The following is a 17397-nucleotide window of genomic DNA, read 5'->3' on the forward strand; positions in this document are numbered from 1 at the left end:
TCTTCCTTGAGAAATTCAGCTTGTTGAGTATGGTCAGAGGTGAATGCATTTTCTGATTATATTCCTGCATGCCTTTTTTAGTTTATAATATTTAGATCTGATTAAGTAGAAGATGGATATAATGAAAATTAATAAAATAATTTAAAAGGGCCTTTGAATGTTTATACATTAAATAAAGTTGGTAACTTTCCAGTATTCCAATAAGCAGGTAAAAAAATGGGAGAAATCCCATTTAAATTATTAACAAAGATATAAAATTAATAGAAATTAAGTCAACATAAACTATGTGGGACTTTATAAAACAACAAACTGACCTTGATGATAAAAAGGAAAAATATGACTAAGGAATTGTATATTGTCCAGGTGTAAATTCTTTCTAAATTAATTTTTAAATTAATTTATAAATTTAAGTGCAATATCAGTGTTCTGAAGGCTAGTAAACCTAAGAACAAATGTGCAAGACTAAAAGAAAATTTTGAAAAATAAGAGCAATGAGGATGAAGTTCCTGTCAAATTTTAAAAGGAGTACCAAGATTAAAATGGTGTGGTATTGAGCCCAGAACTGACAGATTTGAAAGGAACAGAATTTTTAAAAATCTAGACAGACTCAAATGTATGTAGGAGTTTAGAATACGATAAAGGGGATACTTGTAATCAATGAGAAAGGATAGTTACCTGAGAAAGAGTAAGGGACAACATGGTAATTACTTGGCGGGAAACAAAGTGGGATACATACACTTCTCCAAAATAAATTTGAGGCAGAGTATGATTTTGAAGTTGAAATTGGAGCTATGAATGTACTAATACTGTGTTTCTCTGAAAATAAGACCTAATCTTATACCATATTTCCTCGAAAATAAGACCGGATCTTATATTAATTGCTCCAAAAGATGCATTAGGGCGTATTTTCAGGGGATGTCTTATTTTTTCATGTACAACAATCTACATTTATTCAAATACAGTCATGTCATCTTCTTCTGGAACATCGTCATAACGTGCTAAATGTGTTCCTCTTGCTGACGATCTTAACTGAGGCTTATTTTCGGGGTAGGTCTTATTTTCAGGGAAACGGTAGAAAATATATAGGAGATATCTAGTATATATATTTGGGATCAGAACTGCCTTTGTAAGGATGACACCAAAGACAAAAGCCTTAAAATACATTTGACTATATACTCCCCCAATAAAATGAAAGATGGGAAAATATTTGGAATATGTAAAAGAAGTTTTAAATCCTACATATTTAGAGAGTCCTAAAAATGTCTTGCAGTTCCAGTTATATGAAATGTCCAGAATAAGCCAATTTACTGAGATTGAAAGTATGTTGGTGGTCATCTAGTCCAGGGAGCAGGGGAAAGGGGAATGAGAAGTGAGTGCTTGGTGGGTCTGACGTTTCTTTTTGGGTGATGAAAATGTTCTAAAATTAGATTGTGGGGATGGGTGCACAACTCTATGACTATACTAAAAACTATTGAATTGTATATTTTAAATGAATGTGATACTTGAATTATATCTTAATAAAGCTGTCAAAATTTTTTTTATTGGAAACCTACTTTAGTAGAAAATAGGCTAATATAAACAGGCAGTTGAAAAAAGAAAAATATGCCTAGTAAACCTCATTTTTTTCACCTTTTGTATTAATTAAGTGGGAATTAAATCAACACAGATGCCCTTTAAGTATTTCAATTGAAAAATATTGTAACAGTTAATACCCACAATATAAAGAAATGGGTATGTTCACATGTGGTTGGTGGGATTGTGAATTGGTTTAGCCATTGGGGGTGGGCAAAGAAGGGGGGGTTGGAAGGACTAGGAGGATAGATAATATATCACTTTATAACAAAAAGCCTTAAAATATTTATACTCATAAAACATTTATTTCAGCAATTCCACCTCTAGAAATTTATCTGAGGCTTTTCTCCCCCCAACTTAACAGTCTATTGTAAATATCTCCATGTTACATAATATCTCAATATTTTGAATAGCCTGTACACATATACATATTAATATTTAGGGGTGGTATTTCTTACAGAACGTTTTTATAAGACTTAATGCTCTTATCTAGATATCTCATTTATCCATTTGTTGAGAAATGATTAAAAGAACAATGTTGGATGAGTTTCAGGAAGGCTGGGCAACCACCCAAGAGCAAATTCATTATGTATTGCAAGAAATTGCAGTTTCTTGCCTTTTGAAGAAAGTTTAACCTATTAATCCTTCGAACTAGGTCTTGGAGCTTTGATGGTGAACAAGACTTAGTCTTTGCCCTCAGGGAACAATGGACACCTGAGTTACAGTGTGTAAGTGATACAATTGAAGGGAATTCTGGGAGCAGCTAAGAAAAATCTCTGTCTTGCGTAGGCAATTAAGACTTCCCACGTTAAGGAGGGTTTAAGCAGACAGGTGAGGGACAGGTACAGAGGAATTTAAGAGGAGAAGGGCTTCTGGTGGAGAACTGTCTGTGCAAAGGCCCAAATATAGGTGAGCATGTGATGTGGTGAGGACAGAGGCATTACTAAGGGTCAGGTCATGGGCCTTTTTAGTCACATTTAGTCACATTAAGGATTTACACCTGAGCATAGTAGAGAGCTGCTTGAAAATGTTAAGTAGGAGGTTGATAAATCCTGGTCATATTTTTGCTTGTTGAAGAACCTTTTGATTGCAATGCGTCAAGGTAGTTAATTCATTGGCGTGGGAGAGTCTGCTAGAAGGTAGTTGCTGAGAGGAGATGATGGTAGGCTTAGGTAGCTCATAGAGATTGATCGTATTTAGGAGGTAGAATGATATAGGACATTGTGTTTGCTTGGATATGAGGGCTGGGGGAGAAGGAGTCCAGATTGCTGGCCAGATTTATCTTCATCAACTGTGCAGATCAAGTGTTGTTATTCACCGAGATGGAGACGAGCAGATTTGGTGGAGAAGATAATGCCCAGTTTCTGAGTTATGCATGGTCCATTCAGGCAGATATTTCCAATAGGCAATCTGAATCTCTGAGAGAGACGTATAGGTTGGAGATAAAGATTTGAGATCTTGATATTTATTTCAAATTGGTAAATGGGTCTTATAAGTTGGGATGATTTCCTTTTATATTTTATGACAGATAAATATTAATCTTATGCTAAAACAATTGCTTACCAGATAACAGGCTATCTGAAATGAAAGTGTTTCGTTGGACATCTTTTCACTTCCAGTGTTATAACTGTGAGAGTCAATCTAATAGATGCGCGTTCTTTTTATTTTCAGTTTTCATGGTGTTTGGAATGCTTTATGGTATTGAGCCTTCTGTCTGTGGATAGACATGTAAATTGTCCTATTTTTCTCAGTGCTACTGTGTTCGTAGTGTTACTTTGACATTCCTGTGCGTGTCTCCGCACAAGTGTAACGAGGGAGGAGAAGTCCCAGATGGGAAGGGTTACCTGCATCCTCTGTTTTAGCAGACATGACCACATGGCTCCGTAACGGGCTTATACAAATGGACACCCCCACTAGCTGTGTATGTCACTCTGTGTTTCAGATCCTGTCCTGTATTTGGTGTTGTCAGACTCTAAAATTTTTGCCAATCTGATGAATGTGAAATGGTATCTTGTGATTTTAAATTTGTTTCTTAATTGCTAGTGATGTTGAGTATCTTTTCATGTTAATAGTCCATTCGTTTCCTCTTCTATAAATTGCCTATTCATATTTTCTCCCTATTTTCTGTTGCCTATTTGCCCTTTTCATTTCGAGTTGTAGAATTTTTGTGCAGATGTACACATCTTTGTCAGTGAAAATCTCTCCTCCCAACCTGTGGTTTATCTTCACTTTTTTATGGCTCTTATTTTTTTTCCCACCCTAAAACTTCACCTTCTATGACTTGAGACTTTTAAAGTTTACTGCGTCATAAAATATACTTATCACTTTGGATATACATTTTTTAAAAAAGAAAGTTATTTTTATCTTTCAAACAGAAAAATCTATCAAATCAATGGTATTGAATGGTTATACATTTGAAAGTATTTTAAAATTACAAGTGCTGACAATATAGACATCAGCAAGAGTTTTTTTTTAAATAGACTTATTTTTTAGGGTAGTTTTAGGTTCACAGAAAACTTGGGCAGAGTACAGAGAATTCCCATGTTTTCCCTGCCCCCACACACTTACAAGGTCCTCTGCTGTCAGCATCGGGCACCAGGGTGGTACATGTGTTACAGTTGGTGAATGTACTTTGACACGTCATTATGACTCAGTCCATCGTGCAGACTGCATCGTTGACGTCAGAGTTAACTCTTGGTGGTGTACTGCTGTAGATTTGACAAATATATAATGACATGTACCCACCATTGTAGTAACATACAGAATAGTTTCACTAAAAATTCTCCGTGCTCTTCTCATTCATCCTTTGTTCCTCTAAATCCCTGAAAAACACTGACCTTTTACAGTCTCCATAGTTTTGCCTTTTAGAGTGTCATACAGTTGGAATCATACAGTATGTAGCCTCGTCAGAGGGCTGCTTTCACTTAGTGACACGAGCACGTATTTAAGTTTCTTTCACGGCTGTCATCACTTGGTAAGTCATTCCTTTTTAGCGCTGACTAGCATTCCAGTGTCTGGATGGACCACAGTTTATCCATCACCGGCTGAAGGAGAGCTGGTTGCTTCCAAGTGTGGGCAGTTCTGACTAAAGCTGCTGTATATGCATCGTGTGCAGCTCTGTGTGTGGACGTAAGCTTTCAGCTTATTTGGGCAAATACCAAAGAGTACAATTGCTGGATAGTGTGGAAAGAGCAAGTTTAGTTTTGTAAGAAATCCCCAAACTGTCTTCCAAAGTGGCTGTGCCGTTTTGCGTTCCCACCGCAATATTGTTCCCCATTCTCGCCAGCATTTGGTGGTGTCAGTATTCTGGACGTTGGTCATTCTAACAGTTACGTAGTAAGTAGTACCTGCCTCTGCCCCCACAGCCGCCTCCTCGGCCTCTGGGCTCACAGCCACCACTGCTGCCGTTGTAACCACTGCCCGCCCTGGCCCCCTCCGCCCTGCTGGCCTCCCCTGTAGCCACCGTCACCACCAGTCTGGTCCTGACTGCCGCGCGGCTCACGGGGCCTGAGCTTGGCCAGAGTTCCCTCCACGGCCTCCCCGCCCCCACCGCCCCCCACTGCTCAGCGCTCTGCTTCTGGCGTCCGTAGCCCTGAGGGGGCTTCGCCGGCCGCGTGCACAGCGGTGCTGTCGGCCCCCATAGCCAGGCTGGGGACCCCCACTCGGGGGCTGCCCATCATCCATCATTGCTGCTCTGAGAAGCGCGCCCCTAACTCCCCGAGGTGCTGCTGGCCAGGGCCACGGTAGGAAGACTACTGCCCGTAAGACGAAGAACGCTGGCTGCTGCCACAGCCACCCATTGCGCCCTGTCCCCGGGGAGCTGACAGCGCTGCAGCCTGTGCTCTGGGTCTGTCCGGCCAGGGCGGAAGTGTCCGCTGACTGGTGTCACCACCGTACGCTCCGTCCATAGTGCTGATGGCTCTGCTGGGCATCGCCCTGTCCAGGCGGGGTGGGGTGGACCCCACAGCTTTGGGCTGCTTGCTGGGTAGAGGCGTTTGAGGCCATGGTGGCGCATGGACGCAGGGAGATTCTGCCACCACAGGGCACTGTCGCCGAGAGGACTCAAGAATAGATGCTTAAGAGGTTGGTCAGCAGGTCTGTGTAATATGTGACCTAATCCTTTACCATCTTAAAACCAGCTTAAAAAAAAGAAATTGACATCCAATATGAGTTGTAATGCAATGTAATTGTTATGTTAATTATCTGTAAATACCTCCATGGTTTGACCTATTAATGTATCTGAAATTGGTCAGTACTAGGAATATGCCAGTCACAGGAAAAAGATGAAAGTGTAGAGATTAGCAAGGAAATAGCTAAATAAACTGTATGATATCTTTTGATATGAAGAAATTCTTTTAATTTTTTTCCTAATTTTGTATGGTGGTAAAATACATATAACAATGTATTATCGTAACCATTTTTAAGTGTACAATTCAGTGATATTAAGTACATTCATATTTTTGTGCAACTGTTATCATTCATCTCCAGAACTCTTTTCATCTTGGAAAAGTGAAACTCTGTACCCATTAAACAGTAAGTTCTCCTCTTCCTTCAGCCCCTGGCAACCACTTTCTGTCCCTATGATTTTGACCGCCCTAAGTACCTCATGTAAGTGGAATCATACAGTGTTTGTCTTTTTGTGACTGATTTATTTCCCTTAGCATAATGTCTCCAGAGTTCATCCATGTTGTAACATATGTCAGAATTTCCTCCCTTTTTAAGGCTGAATAATAATATTCCATTGTACATACCACATTTTGCTTACCCGTTCACTTGTCAAGAGACACTGCAGTTTTTACTCCTGGTCTTTAACCACGTGGTGAATGCTACCTTCACACTTGCCACTGGGAATGGCTTTCCCCTCCAGGAGAGCACCTGTCCCTTATAGTAGGAGTATAGTTTCATTATTGTAGATTTAAATAATATAGTCTCATCAGAATGTGACACAGCTCCATATTTGTACAACAAATACATCTATTTAGTGTTGGCCTGTTTCCTTAACAAATGTTCTTTATATAGTTTTTTTTTCCTGGCGATGTTGGAAACAGTTTATGGTAGTCTTGAGAATTTTAAAACTTAAGGTGATTTCTGTTCCCAGTGCATTAACATACATATGACTTTTTAAAAATTTAAAACATGTTTTATAAGAAAAAGTTCATGTTTCACTGTTGAAATGTATTTTTATTTTTGCCCTTAAGGTAGTGACTTTTCCTATGGCTGACTGCATTAGTCAGTGGGGAGCTTAATAAAATGACACATCCCTCAAACTGTGAAGATTGAGATTATGAGAGACTGAGTGGACTAGGGATCCAGTAGTCTGTCTGTATTTTGACATGCTTGTTATTGGGTCAGAAATGGGTGTGGTCACCATTATTCAAGGAGACTTTGTTACTGGCATCTTATACTATATTCTAGATTTCATTGTATATCACCTACATATCTCTGTTCCTTATGACATTAAACAAAAGGCAAATTCAAAATCGACTTGTGAGCAGTTATTTTTGAGACTCCAATAAAATCCTTTTATAAGACGGGTTGTTACACACAGATTTAGTTACACTACAGGTCATACCATAGGACAAATAAGATTTAAGCCAATCCATAAGTCTGTAAGAATTTACATAGTAGTTTATGTTTCTTTTCCCTCGAATTGTGTTAAACACCAAAAAATTGAACTTGTAGGGTGTCTTAGTTTATACTTACTTGGAAGTGTCACATTAGCAGTTTTATGAAGGTAGATACATCATAATTGTGCATATGGGTTTGGTAGTTCTCCCAGGTAAGTCACCGATGTCTGATGGGTTCCTGTTACTTTGTTGGTAATATGTATCACTAGAAACATGCAGCTAAGATGCTGTAGGTGTTTAATGAGCATCCATTGTATCTGTAGTCCTTAGCCATTGTAAATTAGACCTAGTGATGAATTATGGGATATGGATAAATGCTCAGTTTAAATATGCAAATTATCGAAGTTGTACAGTCTCTTACTTAAGTTGCACAATCTCCGTTAGAGTATAAGGATGGTTAAACAGGAGGATGAAGACTTGCTGATAGAAAATAAAATTTTTAGTACAAAGATTCTTGGCTCTTCAGCAATATAGTTAATATGATTGCATTAAGGTTACTGTAGCTAGATTATTCAAAGATAACCCAGTCTTCAAGACAGTTTTGTTTACTACTGAAAGACATGATTGGTAAATTTGTGGGACAGAATTATAATCCATTCATAAACTGTTAATGAAATTGTTTTGAAGTGATTGGTCATATATATATATATATATATATATATATATATATATATATATATATATGTGTGTGTTGCTTTTAATTTTGAGAATTTATCAGAAAGGGTAACCGTAACTGTAGCTATACACAATGAACCATAGAGTTGGAATGTAACCAATCCTAATTTTATAGGTAGATAAGAAAACACAGATCTTGATCTGTACTTTGTCTCATCGAGAGGTAGAGGGATTGGCAGCCCTTGTATTTCTAAGAGTTAATTTGTGTTTCATATTATTAGTGGCACTAGAATTTTTGCCCCAGACTCCCTCAGAAACAATGTGAAAGTTTTTTTTTCATCTAATTAATTAGTTTTAGCTTCCAGGAAGAGATTGAAAATGGAGAGGGGAAGAGGAGAGCCAAGCTACTTATCTTACTTGTTGATTTTTAATAGGCATTTTCAGAGTTTCTAGTTGGGAATTCCTTCCTTTTAGTTTCATGTGCTTTATATTCCTGGAAAGCTTTTCAAACTTCTATTTTAAAATATTAATCTCTTGTAGGAGCACACTCAATAGTTCATCACAGTATCAGGCCAGACCTGGTTTTCAACATTTAAAAAATTGTTTTCCAACCATTTTGACTTGTCATAAAATTGATGTTTATTCTCAGCCCTTATCTTATTTGATCTGTCAGTAACTTTTGGCATAGTTAATCACTTCTTACTCCTTGATATACTTTTTTTCACTTCCCTTCTATACCACCCTCTCTTGGTTTTCCTCTTACCGCGTTAGTTGCTCCTTCTCAGTTTCTTCTGCTACTTCCCCTTGTTCTCCTGACCTTTAATATCTGAGTGCCCCTGACTACAGCCCTTAATCCTTTCTTCTGTCTTCATTTTTCTGTGGATAAGAGCCAGTCTCGTGGCTGTAAATAATATCTATATGCCCGTGATTCCTAAATGTATTCCCCAGCTCAGACTTCTAAATTCTAGACTCATATTTATCCACCTATTTGATGTCACACTTCTATGTATATCTAATAAAGATGCCAGTTAAGTACAAAACCGAATTCAGGATCTTTTTGCCCCAAGATTGTTCTGCCCATAGTCTTCTCCATCTCAGTTGGTTGCAACTCTTATCCTTTTGGCTGCTCCAGCCCGAATCTTTGAATCCATCCTTGATTACTATCTGGCTTATCGCTGCATACACTCACATGCCTGGTCCAATCCCTGAGGAAATCCTCTTGGCTCTACATTCAAAATATATCCAGAATCTGAGCATTTCTTACCTCTGACTCGTATTATTTTACCCAACGTTATCTCTTACCTGCAATGGTTAGCCTCCTAACCTTTTTTGCTTCCTCTGTTGTTTCCTTACAGTCTTCTCCACATAGCAGCCAGAGTGATTCTTGAAAAAAATTTAGTCATATTGTGTCTCTTCCCTGCCTCAGAACCTTTGGCAGTTCCCGATTTCACTTAGAGTAAAACTTGAATCTTTATTGTCGGCTTACAAGGCTCTTACTGATGCCAGGCTCTCCATTAATTCCCTCACTTCCTTTCCTACACCTCGCTCCTTTGCCTTTCCTGCTTCAGCCATACTGGCCTCCTTGCTATCTTTGAACACACTAGGGCCATTGCATTGGTCACTTTTTCTGCCTATAACATCCTTCTTGACCACCCTATTTAAAAGCATAACTGCCCCGCCCCCCTCCCATTCTGTTTTACTTTTTTTTTTTTTTTTTTAAGGAGGGCCCAGCTCACAGTGGTCCAGGTGGGGATTGAACTGGCAACCTTGGCGTTACTAGCACCATGTTCTGACCAACTGAGCTAACAGGCTACCACTGTTTTACTTTTTTGAATAGTAGCATGCATCACCTTAGAGAATACTATCTGATTTATTTATTCACTTATTTATTATGTTTGTTTTTTATTGCCTGTCTTCCTCTTCTAATGTAAGGTCTAGGAGGGCGAGGATCTTTGTTTATTTCATTCACACAGGCCAAGCAATAGATATTTGCTCCTGTTTGTTGTTAGAGAAAAGGAAGAGAAATCTCAGGTTTCTTCACGTGTCCGAATTTTTCTAGTTGTGTTTTTTTTAAGTTGCGTAAAGTATTTTATCCCCCCACTTTTGATTAGTGTAACTATTTCAATTCTTTTCTTTGAATGTTCAAGGATTCTATTTGATTATAAGTTGAATGCAGCGAGGGAATCATGGTAGTGTAATTTTGTGGTGGTATTGGAGTGAATTCCTCCTCAGCTCCTTTGAGGTTTCTTTCAAGGCCTATTTTAGAAGTTGAAATCTTATATTAGTCTACATTCTAGAATAAAAATTATAAAAATTTTCCATTTCTCTTAAGTTTTAAAAGATATTACAGGTATCATAATGCTTAGATTAAAGGTATATAGACGCATACTCGTATGTGGAAAAAACTGACTTTTTCCTTGTTTTATTTTAAATCTAGTGGTGAGGTTTATGCAATTATTTTTGTGTTCTTTTCTGTTTTCTCTAATGACTTTTATAGTAACATCTGTACAAGGCTGGAGACGTCATGGTAGATTGGAATAAACTCCAAGCTGGAGCGAGAGGGAGTTGGACAGTTACACAAAAATACATGTACCCTGAGGTGAAGGTACATCATCACGAGTGGCCCCGGCCCAGATTACGTCATTGTTTTCAGGGCTGCATCTGTCCTTCCGTACAGTAAACAGGTGTTTACCTGGTAAAGAACTGAACTAGGGATATACAGCAAAATGAACCATCGTCTCTCAATTTAGGCATCCATAGTGAATTATATTGAGTGCCTAGCACTCCATCTGAAATGGGCATGGGGGGCTTTGTGGAGGTGGTGGTGGTGAGCTGCTCGTTCCGCTGTGGAGCAGAAGCTGCTTCAGTGTCACAAGATGGTTTATGGTGTGAACATTGCCTTTAAAACTCCAAGCCTATTTATTAGTCTCTTAAATTTGTATTCTTTTGCATCCTGTTTACAGATCTGGTAAAAATTGCAGGGTTTTAATGGAGATGAAATACTACGTGAAATGCTTTTCTAAACACAGCTGCTGCACTTTCCTTAAACAGTTCCGACATTTAGCAATTGGCTAAGGTTTCTCCCAATTCAAGATTCTGTGATTCTGGGGTTGTTACTCACTTCCTCTTAAGTTTTTTTTTTCTTCCCCTTTTCATTTATTTTACATTACTATTCTACAGTCTTTATCTTGCATGAAGGTGCCCTACAATTGTAAAACACAGTGAAGATGTAAAGCAAAATTATTTTCATTATGTATTAATACGGATTTTTTTTGTTAATGGAAGAGTCTGGGAAAGTAATAGATGTGATTTATTTATCAGCTCATGATGCGTCATGGAGAGAACCCGGAAAGGCTCAGTGTTTAGTTACGTAGCTACTGCTCTGATTTGCAGTATAACTTGAGCCTTAAATACCATCTCCAGTTCCAGAAAAGGGTAATCGGCTGTGGAAGGGGGCATTTGGCAGGTCTCTGATGATCAGTTTTGGCAGTTTTGTCAGTGACTCATCCTAGATGATGTCCCTACCACCTTGCTTCTCTCAGTGTGGGTCTGCTGGTAGTCCCACCTTATACTTGGTCATCCTGGTAGTATTACCAGTCCTAGCGTTCTTTCGTAGAGAAGTCTCATCTCTCTCCCTGTTACAAACCATGAAGTTTATAGTGTTCTCTTCTCCCTAAAGGTACTGCCCGTGACAGACCACTAATATGACAAACATTGTAGTTTAACTGCTTTAGGTGAAAATTTGATTTTAATCCTTTAAACAGTGATGGTAACTACTTTATTTTCTTATCCAGTCAAAACCTACTACAAGGATGAGAATTCTTGGGAATAGATTGCCTTTGTAGAAAGTCAGCTTCAAAAATTATTTTTGAAGTAGACCTGCCTGAGTTTGTTGTGATTTCAAGACAGAAATGTCTTCTTCAGCTTTATTTTTCTGGGCCCAGCTGAAGGCAATATTATATAGTCTGTAAGTTTTTATTTTTTTTCTTAACCCTCTTTTTTCTCATTAAAGTGCCTGTACCCCTCTTCAGATGACTAATGCCTTCCTTTCAACTTTACACCGTCTACTGTGAAAACTGGAAGGGACATAACCGGTCATATGTCACTGTTGACTTACTGATCCCAACATAATAGGTGGGCCATCTTTGCTGCCACTATGTTCTTTTATGGCACAGTAGAACGATGTGAACTGCAACTGTAATCATAGTGCCATTTCACCTGTTTGCCTAGGGTAACTCCCTGGACAAGAAATTCCGGCTGTTAGATGAGGAAGGGTGACATGGAAACAGCTTTCCAAACTAGTATTGTGTGTGTGTGTGTGTGTGTGTGTGTGTGTGAAAAAAATCTAATTTCCTATCTGATCAAAATAAAACATTATTTCCTTAGTTTCCTGTAAATAGTATTTGCCATGATTGAAAAAAAAAATAACTCCCATGATAAAAAATAACTTTGTATATAGCTCCTATGTGCTATGCAGAGCAAATTCTGGAAGTGACTACTGAAATCACACCCCTGTTAAGGAGTGAATTTGGAGCCCCAGGAACAGAGGAACAAAAGATCCCGTACTTCTCCCCTTCTTTCACCCGCACTTCTCTATGCAGGATGATGGTCTGGAGAATATTTTAAGAGGATTACCTTTTTTTTCTCTCTTTTTAAAAATTAGTTTCAGGTGTACAAAACAACATAATGATTAGACATTTATATACCTCACAATGTGATAACCCCTCCCGCCAAGTCCACTGCCCATCTGACATTGTACATAGCTATTACCTTTTTTTTTTTTGGCGAACTTGGACTCATGGGGTTATTGATACCTGAATAATGTCTTCAGAGTATGCTATTCATTCACTTGGACTCTTTGGCCTTGAAGGTTTACTTTGGATACTGTGTATCTCTGCAGGGGAGAACTGGATGGCAAAGGAGGTACATGTTACTTTTACTACCTTATTTTTTTAATTCTTTTTTCCTCTGGGAAATGGCAGAATAATGCTTACAATCTTTAAAAATATAATGGAGCTTGCTCAGAAAGATCCATGTGTGGACAGAAGATAATTTTCTTCCCCCTAAAATGTTAAACTAAACAACAAACTCAAAAAACACTCCACTCGTTTATCTGTATTCATTATCTTGCCTTTTAAGAAGTACATAAAAGAGGCTCTTTAAAGGGATGAATGAAACAATATAAAGTTTGGTGAGGGTTTTCGTGGTTTAGAAGCGTTTTTCTTTTTTTTTTTCTCCTATAACTATGTTGAAAGCACACGTGAGGGCCTGGAGGAAATCTTGCTTCGAGAAGATAATGAAATCCATGTTTTAACTTTCCTTTGAATGCTCGTTCCAGAATAATAGAATGTTCAGATCTGGACGTGATATTATAGATGATCCAGTCCATTCCTTACTTTTTATGGATGAGAGAATTGAGGTCTGGAGAGATTAAATGATTTTCTCAAGGACTCATGTTAGTAGGTAGAGAGACTAAAACTTGGTTTCTATTTCTAGTTTGTTTTTCAACTATTCGCTTTTCCATTACAGGACTGAATTTCTCATGGGTATTGCCGGGTTTGACTAACAGATCAATCTGAGCACATAAGAGGAGTTACAACATTTTAAACCTAACATTTGGGAAAAAAGACCTTTTTAATTTCACTGAGATGCCTCAAAAATAAAGGCACAGACTTTTAAAAATGTGGCTTGTTCTTATTGTGTATAATAAATGTACGTTCGGAGCCTTAACTCTCCTTCATACTGATTTCAGTGTCAATTCTCTGTAAGGTCCTAGGGGACTCGATAGAAGTGACCTTGATAACCGCGAAAAACCAAGTGGATTTTCAGATAATATTTTGTCATATTACATAGTGTTGCGGTCTAGATTGAAGATATGAAGAAGACTCCAGTGTGTATTTGATGTATAATTTTTGGAAGAGAGCAACAGTATTGAAGTGTTTTCTCTTAAAGGAATTTGGACTTGCTGTTTTATTTGCTGATCATAGGCCTCTTGTAACTTTTTTTTTGCTCCCTTTTCAAACCATTTCAAAATCTTGTTGGAAGTATGTGAGAACTTAATCTTACTACTGCTTCCTTCCGTCTTGGCCCCGTAAAATGAAAAGAGATTGTGCATATCCTTTAACACTATAATTATAGTCAACATTGAGCGAGTACTTACTGAGTGTCAGGTTTTTATATGCATTTTAAAATTTAATTGTCACATATCTCTATGGGAGAGGCTGTTATTTGTATTTTGTAGATGAAATTGAAACAAAGAATTTGTTCAACATTACATAGCTAGTACAAAGTGAAACATGAATTCAAACACAGGCAGTTTTTAAAAACTCCATTCCATTGCTTCTCAACATAAAGTTGTTAAAGAGACCAAATTATAAAGGACCCAGAACTTACTGAACAAAATAAGGGGTGGCCACTCACATTACAAAAGGATTTAATAAAGAGATTTGTTTTAAAAACGGGTTTCCAGGCTGTGTATTCTCTGTGTTCTCTGGTCAAAACCCATAGGGAGCCATCTCATTGATGGGGGGGGGGGGGTTGTTCACCTAGTTTTGCTACCTATTGAGTTACAGGGCTGCCCTTGGGTCCTTGGCTATCCCTGATCCAGCCATTGTCCTGTCTTTGCAAAGAATAGCCCAGCATTGCCCACCGTGGATAAGGCTGTAGAGCAGAAAGAGGAAGTTGGTTGGCCACGGTATGTACTATAGAGACAACTCCTCTGAGTATCTAAACAGTTATTCTATTTATATACAACTTTTAGGACCATACCTATTATATAAAACAAGGAATATAGAGGTAGTTTCAAAATCTCTGCTATATGGTTTGAATATTTATTTTATCTTGTTGATAATTCTTTATCAAAAAAGGTAGTTACAATTTAGAGCCTCATATCCATCTTTAATTGTTTGAGGATATTCATGTTCTTATTAGTAATCTTGAATATCCTGTTGCGTTTTAGATTACATCATCATGTGACTTAGATTATTAATTCCATTTTAAGGATATTACCAAGGCTGAAGTGGAAGTATTTTTTTTTTTTTTAAGGATCTCAAATGGATGGGTAGAAGAATTCTTTATTACACTTCTTATTTCTTTCAAATAATTGTTTATATTAAGTTGGTCATAAAAAGTTATGATCTGAGTTGATCATAAAAAACTGTGACGCATGAATAGATAAAAGAATGAAGGTGTTACTGTTAAAAATAAAGTGACTTTTTTCCTGAATTCTGGGCTTATTTAGCTTCTCAAGATACATCTAACCAGAACCAAGTCCTAGAAATTAATTTCTTGTATGTATTTCATATATGAGAAGGGATTTTCACTCATGTTCTTATATTTGCTATTCATAATAAGGAATCAGTAAACTTTTTCTGTGAAGGGACAAATAGTAGTAAATATTTTATTTAGGCTTTGTGGGTTATATGGTCTTTCTTCCAATTACACAACTCTGCCATTATATTATAAAAGCTGCCACAGACAATATGTAAATGAATGAGCTTGGCTGTGTTTCCAAAAAACTACTTATGGACACTGAAATTTAAGTTTAATATATTTTTTTACTTGTCATTAAATATTATTTTTCTTTTTTTTCAACCATTTAAAATTGTAAAAACCACTTGTAACTCATGGGCTGTAAAAACAGATTATGGTCCAAACTTGCCTGACAGGCTGTAGTTTGCTGACTCCTGCTCATAATACTGTGAGACTTTGTGACTGCCTTCTGTTTTTCCCCCTTTCTTTTTAATATCTTTTAACATGATTTTATGTTTTGCTTATTTTGCTACTTAATCATGTTTTCTTTCATTGTTAATAGTGTGTAACTTTCAGATTTTAATTAAACATTTTTAAATTAAATTTTAAGCTATGGAGCATGGGGTCTACAGTCTTGGCTTCTTTAATGCTTTGCACTTTCATAAAAGTCATGTGCTCAAATATTTTGGAGAGTTGGATAATAATCTGTCATCTCATATTGGAAGGCTGTGTAGATTGTTTTATTTCATTTATCCATTCATTTATTAAACCACATGTTCCAGAGTGGTTCTCTTGCAAGTGAATATTAAGCAATAAGGAGGCAAAACTCACCTCAGGATGCAGGGATAAGAGAGAGAAAGAAGCTTTTACTGATTTTGTTCCTTGTGTCACAGTATATATGATATGGACAGTCCTTCAGTTAACCTTTACAACTCTTCTAAATAGGTGTTTCTTTACTACTTTTACATATTAAAAAATTTAGATAAAATACCTTGGGCTCAGATAAGTGAGTGGTGGAACATAATTTGAACTGAGATTGTGCTCTTTCCATATACCTTTTTTAAAAATAATAAGGAATATTTAGCAATTAACCAGGCTGCCTTGAACACTAGCTACTTAGCTATTGCTATAAGTTTTCATACACATCTTAGATGACCAAGGAGAGAATGTTTTTTGTTTTTTAGAAAAGGTGAAATGTTAAAGAACCTCTAAGATCAATTTTCAGGTTCCGTGAGTATATGATTATAAAGGGCTTCATTTTTATTTTTCAATTAATTTATTTTAAAAAAATTTAATATACTTTATTTTTCAGAATAGTTTTAGATTTAGGGAAAAATTGCACAGAAAGTGTAGAGTTCCCATATACACACTCCCAGTTTTTCATTATTAACATCTTGTATTAATGTGGTATATTTGCTACAACTGCTGGACCAGTTTTAAAAAAAAGAACACAGTGAAATATTAGCTTGGTGTGCAAGTAATTGCAGTTTAAAAGGTTTAAAAAATTGCAAAAACCTCAATTACTTTTGCACCAATCTAATAGTTCTAATTGGTATTATTAATTGGAATAATATAAATGCTTTGAGTAAATCAGCCTAATGTGTTCACTCATTACCTTAAACAATAATTGTTTTGTCTGTTGTATTGCATGATTATGAAGTATTCATATTTCATCCTGAAGTAATGATTTATGTGAAGTGTGATTTTTAAGCATTCATATGTATTTTTTAGAGTTATTTTTCAAGAGTAAAGTATACATTTAAACACATAAAATAACTTATTTTATGTTTAATTTTTCTAGAGCTGCTTTGGAAGAAGTAGAAGGAGATGTGGCAGAATTGGAACTAAAACTCGATAAGGTAAATTTTACTATTTCAGCTTTTTAAAACGTTAATTTTTGTTTTCCATAAATAATGGTTTGTGCCTCTAAATACCAGGTAGTTCACGTTGTTACTTCTTTTATCTCTATGAGGGTAAATGCTATTATTGTCCCAATTTTACGCATGAGGAAATTGAGGCTAGAGACAGTAAGTAGCTTGTTGAAAAACTAAGTCCCAGAGCAAGAATCTGAACCACATCTGACTTAAAAGCTCACTAGATAGTCTTTATATTGCTGGGAGTTTGTTTCCTTCTCCATCTAAAAGATTGCACTGATCTTTTTTATGCTTAATGAACATTATACATAATCTGACCATTCCTGTTTATAAATTTGGGTGTGGCCATGTTCAAATATAAAATTTAAAATACTCAGTCCATTTTTAAAAGCTATTGCCAGAAATGCTTAACATATGTTTAATAATTGATGTTAAGTGGTCATATTCTATGTAAGGCT

At 36.8% G+C, this 17397-nt stretch overlaps 1 protein-coding gene across 7 annotated transcripts in view; it reads left to right on the top strand.

The window, feature by feature from the left end:
* ACAP2 (ArfGAP with coiled-coil, ankyrin repeat and PH domains 2) overlaps positions 1-17397 on the top strand; it is a 127824-nt gene that overhangs the window by 32956 nt on the left and 77471 nt on the right. For all 7 annotated transcript variants that reach the window (XM_081062974.1, XM_081062976.1, XM_081062977.1 and 4 more), the window contains exon 2: positions 16867-16924. In XM_081062974.1, coding sequence (XP_080919100.1) covers positions 16867-16924 — 58 coding nt within the window. The remainder of the gene's footprint in view (positions 1-16866; positions 16925-17397) is intronic.

The sequence above is a fragment of the Rhinolophus hipposideros genome (genome assembly GCF_964194185.1).
Source record: "Rhinolophus hipposideros genome assembly, chromosome: 2".
NCBI lineage: Eukaryota > Metazoa > Chordata > Mammalia > Chiroptera > Rhinolophidae > Rhinolophus > Rhinolophus hipposideros.